Source organism: Typopeltis vanoorti, chromosome 2 (genome assembly GCF_054136105.1).
Source record: "Typopeltis vanoorti isolate ZY-2024b chromosome 2, IOZ_Tvanoo_1.0, whole genome shotgun sequence".
Lineage (NCBI taxonomy): Eukaryota > Metazoa > Arthropoda > Arachnida > Uropygi > Thelyphonidae > Typopeltis > Typopeltis vanoorti.
This window is the reverse complement of record NC_143550.1, coordinates 70,746,555-70,755,603: the sequence shown is the minus strand read 5'-3', so window position 1 is coordinate 70,755,603 and position 9,049 is coordinate 70,746,555. Positions and strand designations below refer to the sequence as shown.

At 34.6% G+C, this 9,049-nt stretch overlaps 1 protein-coding gene across 1 annotated transcript in view; it reads left to right on the top strand.

The window, feature by feature from the left end:
• The first annotated feature begins 6,341 nt into the window (after nucleotides 1-6,341).
• LOC150109156 (uncharacterized) overlaps nucleotides 6,342-9,049 on the top strand; it is a 33,041-nt gene continuing 30,333 nt past the window's right edge. Inside the window, exon 1 of the mRNA XM_090405843.1 lies at nucleotides 6,342-6,461. Coding sequence (XP_090261969.1) covers nucleotides 6,408-6,461 — 54 coding nt within the window. The 5' untranslated portion in view covers nucleotides 6,342-6,407. The remainder of the gene's footprint in view (nucleotides 6,462-9,049) is intronic.

Below are 9,049 nucleotides of genomic sequence, written 5' to 3'. Positions count from 1 at the left end.
TCAATTAAATAAACCAAGCGTTGTTAATGACGACAAAATACACGTGGGTTATAACTTGAGCGAACGTCTGAACACCTTTTGGAAAGTCTATTGAATTTTTTACAATGAGATCCAGATACACCTCCTCAATATTCATATGGAAGTGTTTTTATATATATATATATAAATATATATTTATATATATATTTCCACTTCCGTATGAATCCGACTAACTCGTCTTCAGTTGAGAAATCTTTACACATTCTAAAATTCGAATTCGTCTTTCCACCCAAGGGACATCAGAATGAATATTTTTAATTTACCTGCTGAGATCTTCACTTTGACAAATTAGTAGAACTATGGGAATTCTATAAAATAAAAATAAATGAACGCTTTATGCCAACCATCTCCAGGCACTACTACTCCTGTATTATTATATAGCACTGCATAGCAAAAATTTCCAATCCTCGAATTCCTTGTTTCTGATTTAAAAAATAAACATGTAAATCAGATTTAAAGAAATCAACCAAAAGGTACAGTTTTTTTTTTATTTTTATTTTTTTTATTATTATTTTTTTTTTTTTTACATATCCTCCAGATTCTCTTCGTTTAAATACAGAAGTGTTTCGCACTTTGTACTACTATTAAAAATAATTATGAAAGACGAGTTATGTCTTCTTCTCTTTTCGTATATGAACCTAGTATCTAGAAAGAGAGAGAGAGAAAATGATAGTCAGTACCGAGTTGCACCTTTTAACACGACTATTTGCAATATCTAGACGCAATCTTCCCAAACTGGCACGAATGATATTTAAGCGGTTGGGGATTTTGAATTTCTAAAATTATATTGCAACATTTACGTAAGTTACGATTTTTATTTCCTAAGAAAACCAAATGGTTTTCCAGCTAAATATTACACGAACAACAATCACGTTATCCAGAACCTGCTTGTTATGTATGATATTCTCTTCCGTATATACCCTTTATAGGCGTATCTCACACTGCCCATAAAAAAGGTTTGTAAAATGTGTAGCTATGGAGATTTTTGTGGTATATAATGTGACATACAGTATGTGGATTCTGATGGATATTTTGTTCGCTTAATCTTCTCTCCTTTCAGTCTGCAAATTATTCTACACGCGTTTCAGTTCAGTTCAAACTTCTATCTTGGAGAGTTAAGTGCAAAGTTTATATATTTTTATTTTTCGTATTGTAAATAGCAGCAACGGATATGTATTTTGATGAGAGTAAGAAAAAAAACCCTGAATAGTCGCAACAATGTGAAAAGTCCAGAAACTATATGAACCATACTTTTCATCTCGGATGTCAGACTTTCTATTTCACATTTCACAATATAAATTATTGATTCGGACAATGATTAGTGCGGAAATGTCTGGATATGTTAATTACCGATAGCATGAGATCTAGCGATCTAAAAACGTATTCTTTATGCCAGGCATTTTGAAATCAAGGGCAAACCATGATTATTTTGAAAGAAAAAAACAATTATCACAGGTTCTTCAGATTTTCTGGTATCTTAAAAATAAAATTTCTATAGGTATTATGTGAAAGTTTACTTATCACTTTAATTAATAAGTGAGACGTGGTTAGATGACGATGACATCCTGACAGGAATAGAGATGATCGGAAATGATATTTTTCGTGAAGATAGACAGGGAAGAAAGTCAGTACCGATAGTCAGTACCGAGCAGTGGTAGCAGATGAGTTGTGCCCATATAAGGTGGATTTACAAGGTGCAAATAGTGGTCACGATTTTGAGGCAGTATGGTGTGAGGTAGAAGTAAACAGGTTGAAATATTGGTTGGGTGTTGCTATGGACGGTAATGAGAAGGAAATGCATAGGTAAATTGGCCTAGCTAGCAAGAAACAAGTTATCATTATGGGCGACTTTAATTATGATATTATCGACTGGAAGCATAAGACTGCATCTGGAGGAAAAGAAAATTAATTTTTGGAGTTTTTGAAAGACAATTACCTTAGGCAGCACGTAACGGAGGGTACACGAGGATCAAGAGTATTAGATTTGATCATCTCATCAGATGATGTTATTATAAATGAGGTGTCAAATCTTCCACCAGTTGGTGAGAGTGACCACGAGGTGATCACGTGCAGGGTGACCAGTCATTCGAGGACGTCTGTTAGAAAGGGATATATGTGGAATTATAAGACTGGTAATTACGAAAAGCTCAGGAAACAGCTTGCAATAATAAATTGGGAAAAGGAACTGGATAGAAAGGATATCAATGCTTCTTGGGCCATACTCAAGAACTATTTGGGAGGCAATATCAGAGTGTATTCCAAAGGTTAAGAGGGTAAATAGAGTAGGTGTAAAATGATGAATCAAGAGATAAGGGATGCAATCTGGAAGAAGAAGAAGGTATTATGGAAGAAACACAAAATGAGTAACAACCAGTTTATAACAGCCAGTTGCATGAGAAGTATAAAGAGCAGGCGAGGAAGGTGATTAGCTTGATAAGGGTAGTAAAAATACAGTATGAGCAACAGTTAGCTAAAGCGGCAAAAAAAAAATCCTAGGGAGTTTTTTCGATATGTAGCCAGTAGCAGAAAGAATGATTATGGTAGGATGAGATTGATTGGTGAAAACGGAGGAATGATAACCGCTGCGAAGGATATAATTGATATATTTACTGAGCAATTTATAAAGGTATTTCATTATTGTAAATGCGACATCATGCAGAACTTGAAAGCAGTAGGAAAGGAGGAGGAGGAACTGTTAGTAAGTGAACAGGAGGTATATGAGAAATTGAATAGACTTGATGTAAATAAGGTTGTGGGACTTAATGCTATTTCACCACGTGTCTTGAGGGAATATGCCAGAGAGTTAACAACAACTTTTGCATATCTTTTCAACACGAGTCTCTCTCTCACTGGGTCAAGTTCCAAAAGAGTGGAAAGAAGGTAAAATTGTTCCAATTCATAAGGGAGGTCATAAGAGTTAGGCTTTGAATTATAGGGCCGATTTGCATGTCTGGAGTTGTGGTTAAGGTATTAGAGAAGTTAGTTAGGACAAAGATTCAGAATTGGGTTGACAACAGAAAATATTCTTTGGCGGCCAGCATGGATTTACTAAAGGAAGAGCGTGCTTTAGACCTGCTTACTTTTTATAATAAAGTGACAAATGCATTGGATAAGGGTGTTGCATATACAGTGGTATATTTAGATTTTGCAAAGGCGTTTGATAAATTGCCACATGACAAGCTGGTAATTAAATTGGAACGGATGGGGCTGAACAGTGGATTGGAGATTGACTGTCTGATAGGTATCAGAGCGAATTGTCTATGGAGGAGCGATATCCCAGAAGACGAAAGTTACTAGTGGTGTACCTCAAGGGTCTGTTTTGGGTCCATTGCTGTTTAATTTGTATGTAAATGATATTTGGAGAGGTCTGAATGGTGATATGCAGGTGTTTGCAGATGATGAAAAGTTGGGGAGAGCTATCAGGAGTAGAGCGGATGCTGTAGCTTTGAAAGAGTACTTGAATACACTGTCTGAATGGGTACATGAGTGGGAATTTCAATTCAATGTTTCAAAGTGTAAGGTTTTGAAATTTGAGAAGCAGAAATGGGATGTAAAGTACACAATTAGTGGAAATATCTTGGAAGAGGTAGAGGAGATGAAAGATCTGGGAGTGATTGTAGACAAAGACCTAAAATTTCGGGGACATGTTACTAAAATTGTGAAGACAACACAGCGGATAATGGCAATGATGCGGAGGACACTGACTTGTTGAAGAAAAGATATTATGGTTCCTTTGTATAAGGCTTTGATAAGGCCACATATGGATTACTGTGCACACATCTGGTCACCTGGTTTTCAAAAAGATGAAATTGCGTTGGAAAAAGTTCAGAGGCGATTGACTAACGTGGTATCTGGAATGTAGAGTATGAAGACAGATTGAAAAAATGCAATTTGCAGAAATTGGTGGATAGAAGGAGGAGGGGGGGGGATATGATCGAGACATATAAGCTGTTAAAAGGTATTACCAGATTAATGTCGGGGAGGTTTTGCACAAAATGGGTGAAGATAGCAGGAGAATAAGAGGTCATCCCTTGAAGCTGTATAAGGAGAGTGTGAGCAAAGTAGTGAGGAGAAGGTTTTTTGCATGGAAAGTGGTGAGTGATTGGAATGTATTGCCCGAGAGCGTGGTGAGCACAGAGAGTAAATATATTTAAGGCGAAGTATGATGAACTGTGTGTATAACAGTGGACCTCCCACGATGAGTCTTTGACTCCATGGAGGTTTTTATAATAATAATAATAATAATAATATACTTCAGTCTTCTCAATACACCTCAAAAGATTCTCAATACACTCCAAAGAATTCAACTGTAGAATGAAAAAAAAAAAAAAGAAACAGAAAAATTAAAATAAAAAGAAAATTACGGATCAATTAAGAAAAACTTATTAAAGATTCTTTTTCTTCTATAAATGCTCAAAATAATTTTCTGACGAGATATTACAGCAGCAGTTGTGTTATGTTTGTTACGATATCTACTGCTACTGCTGCTGCATGTGATATAGTTGCTAATAAGAACACTATCACAACAAGTAAACTGTTCGCGTTAGATTTAGGTTTTATCTCAAAGAAGACGATTGTGACAGAGTCCACAGTCTGTAAACTTCTGTATATTGTATAAACAGATTTGTTTTGGTCGAAATCGAAAGTTTTTGTAATCTGTAAGACAATGGTAACCACTTCTTCAAAAGAATGTTTTTTTTTTTTTGTCATACTTTTACTGTAGTTCACACAACAGAGGTAGTAAAAAGTATATCCGATTATTAGTGGGGAGAGAATAAGCTCAGCGATTTTTGCTTAAACAATTACTAAGTTTGTAATTTGAGAAATATTGGAAAGCTGTAGGCTGTTTAAAGAGACAGAGGTGAGTGTCATGGGAATGAAAGACAACCGAAAAAAAAAAAAACAGGTTTGCTGAGTATGAAGCTAGAGTGTATGTAAATAGTGACTAGTTAATTATCAAGTCTGAAAGAGCTAAGGTTATGAGACTGATGTATTATATATGTTAACTGCGTGTATTTTGAGTATTTTATCATTTTTGTGGGATGAAAAGCCCCACTTTCTGGGAAGAAATACTTGTCACCTCCGTGAGGATAATAAATGCTAGATAACTGAATAGTGCCCCGTGGAAGTACAGAGAGGAAAGAAATAGAGCAGTGTGACAGAGAAAAAGACGGAGATTAGTTGAATTGCTCAAGAGAGCAATTAGTTGTTCAATCTGAAATTTGTCCAATCTGTCCAATTTGTCCAATTAGTTGTCCAATCTGAAATTAGTTGAATTGCTCAAGAGAGCAATTCAACTAATTTCAGAGACATTTCCTGAAATTTCTCAGATATGAAAGTAATATTCTGTGGGTAGTTTTGTGGTCTGGTCTTATTTCGAATCATTTATTTAAGCTTTTATGGTGAGAAAGAAATATAATCCCAAAGTATTTATGAACACATTCATTAACAAAACAAGTGGAAGTACAGAGAGGAAAGAAATAGAGCAGTGTGACAGAGAAAAAGACGGAGATTAGTTGAATTGCTCAAGAGAGCAATTAGTTGTTCAATCTGAAATTTGTCCAATCTGTCCAATTTGTCCAATTAGTTGTCCAATCTGAAATTAGTTGAATTGCTCAAGAGAGCAATTCAACTAATTTCAGAGACATTTCCTGAAATTTCTCAGATATGAAAGTAATATTCTGTGGGTAGTTTTGTGGTCTGGTCTTATTTCGAATCATTTATTTAAGCTTTTATGGTGAGAAAGAAATATAATCTCAAAGTATTTATGAACACATTCATTAACAAAACAGTCCATCTACTTTTTCAAATAAAATAGATCCTGAATGTCCATTCAGAATATTTCACTCGATGAAAATTGCTTTTGGATTACGTGATACTGGCAACTACCTGAATGAAGAACGGTCATGCTTGTTTGTTTGTATAATAAAAACTGACACTGACAAAAATCGTGTCTTTTTCTTTTCATTTTTTTTTTTGTCCAGAAAATACAGGTTAGAAACCATATACTGTACTTGTGTTATAACAGGGTATACTATTTTTGCATTCTTAATATTTATTTATATTTCTCCGTAGAAATTTCCAAGAGATGTTGATAGAATAAACGTACACTCATTAATTGCAGTAATGATAATCATGCGTGAACACTTTGCACCGTTTGAATTAGTTTTTAAATCAGAGATAAGCTTTATTGTTTTTGTCTAATCTCTTGAAAAAAAATGATTTTATCCTTATCAGCATATCACATTAATGAAATATCTTGTAGGTGTTTTCAATGCTTTACAGCTGACAATGCACTTGTAGTAGCCCGTTGTAGGGTGGTAGGTTGTAGAAGGATCCGAGCAAAGTGTTTTTCAACACCGCAAAACATGGGATGTTGTTCCTTGTCTACATGGGTAAATACAGCAGTATTTTTAAGTGTGGTAAGTAAAATTTTGGCGATTTATGGTAACTATCGTTCATTTAATGTGTTACTTGCTTGCCTCTTAGTATGCGTTGGAAGTACATCTTCAAGTAAGTGATTTAAACAAAGGTATTGTTTCATTTAAAATCTGCTCCCACGGTCATCATTGAGAAATTCATCTATCATCACGAATTCCTCTTTTGCTGTACAGTAAGTCTCTAAATAATTGTTAATTGTATAGTCTGCTTAATTTGCTTCATTAATTAAACGCACTATTCGTTTCGTAATGGCAAATTTTCAGAGGACTTGTCAAAGTTTTTTTAAAACTCTAGAAATGAAAATAAGAAAAAACGTAGAGCAAATAATGTTCAACTCCATTATAACTCAAGTTCTACGGATTAACTTGAGTTACTCTCTACTAGATATAAAGAAATTAATTGGCGTAATGGGATATACCATTATATTTTTAACATATTATTTCTAATGTGGCTATCGGAATGATAGAGTGTTTCGAAGGCTGTAAGGCACATCGGTTACGCAGGGTGTGTGGAAAACAAAACGTGTCAGACGGATGTAGGAGATCATTGGAGTGCTATTGTATAGAAGAACAACATGCAAAATAAACTACTGGAATGTAGAATGAAGGAAAGCGTTTTTTTCTCTCTCATATATAGACGATTGTGAAGGGTATATAAAATGAAATAGGTTAATAAACAAACATGACAATAAAAAGATTATTAGGATTTTGGTTGTTTTCAGATTATCAACATCAGCAGATTCCTGATATGCATCTTCAGCGGTGTACAGAATACTATGACAGGATAGCTATCATTAAGTTTACATTATTACTAACTTTCTACCGCAAATTGTACTCCAATTTAGCATGTTATTTAGTTTCAATATTGTCAGATCTTATATTCAAGGCTTCTAATGCATTTCTAACTGAAGCAGTGCGTCTTCGTCTTTCTCAGGGTCTTTTCCCTGTCATTTCCTTCATTTCTAATTTTTTTTTTAATTGCCTCTAGAACAGGCCTGAACAACTTGATTGTCTTTGAGGGCTAAACTCAACTTGAACCACCTGACCAAGGGCCAGATAACTTCGGACCTTGAATCTTAGAATAGTCCACTGCAGTTAAACTTAAGTAAATTTGTTAGTAGGTCTACAGTAAATACTAATTAATATGCATATTTAAATATTTTAGAGAGTTACAATTAAAATTATAATCAAAATTATTTACAAACAGATATAGCTGCAAAATTTCTCAATAAACACCACTTAAACATAAACACAAAGTTTAGTAATAATTTCACTGAGAATATCACACTTATTCTCAGTGAAATATCAGTGACTGAATGTCATATTGTGACATTCTGAATGTCAAAATGTGACACATTGCATTTCTTTGTTGGCACTATTTTATCAAAGTTTGGTGTCATGTTTGAAGTGGCCGTTCTTAATATGGCCTCTAAATTGATATCACTTAAAGATGAATGCTGTTTGGTTTTGTTCAAGTTCATGACCGAAAATGTTTGTTCACAAGTATATTGCTCCCAGACATACAAAATACCAGGGAGACGATATCCAACAAACTTTTAAATTTATCCTGATCCAGAATAGAATAAAACTCTTCTAAAGTACTCTCTCTATGCTTTACCCGATAGTTTTCAGAACACTGGAGATCAATAACTTCCATCTGGAGTTCTACAGGTAGATTTCTTGCTTCGACAGAAAATGGATCCTCAATCACTTTTATGCGGACTTCGTCTTCATTACTCTATGGCATTCTTTTCTGAACTCCTCACTTAGAAGTGATATGTGCTTCTTATATTTTCCACCCACCATTGAATGATATTCTGATGGAATATTCTGTCGACAAGTTAAGAAATGTGACTATCCCCCTTAGCAAGTTGATTTTCAAACAAACTTAATTTCATTGTGAATGCCTTTAAGAGACATGAACTAAAAAACAAACTTATTTTTTCCTTGAAGCTGTAAGTTAAGTTCATTCAAGTGACCCAAAATATCACACAAGAAAAATAAATCTTGATTCCGTTCTTCATCCATTATTTCTGGGAATTTTTCCATATCTTCTTGAGATTCCAAAAATTCAACTAGTTCATTTTTTTAGAGTGAAAAAGAGTGACAAAAACTTTACCGCGGTTCAACCATACCGTACATTAGTGTGGTATGGTAGATCCACATACTCGCCATTTTTCTTCTAGAAACGCCTGAAACATTCTGTGTTTCAAACCCCGATCTCGAATATAGTTGACCAGAGCAAATACTCTTTTAATCACATGATCAAACTGCAAAACCTTTGAACATACCACCTGCTGATGAATTAGGCAACGAAATTTTGCCAATGGTTTACCTGCATACTGTTCAATAACTGTTACAGCAGCAACATTTTTTCCACACATAGATGGGGCACCAGCAGGGCAAACTGCTACTAAATTCTTGGAATTTAAGGATAGTTTTTCGGTTACACACATCTTTACATTTTCTGCGATCTCCTTTCCTGTTGTTCTTCCTTTCATTGAAACACAAACCAGCAAGTTCCTCTGTCACCCCAAAATTCTTATTAACACCTTTTACATATATTAAAA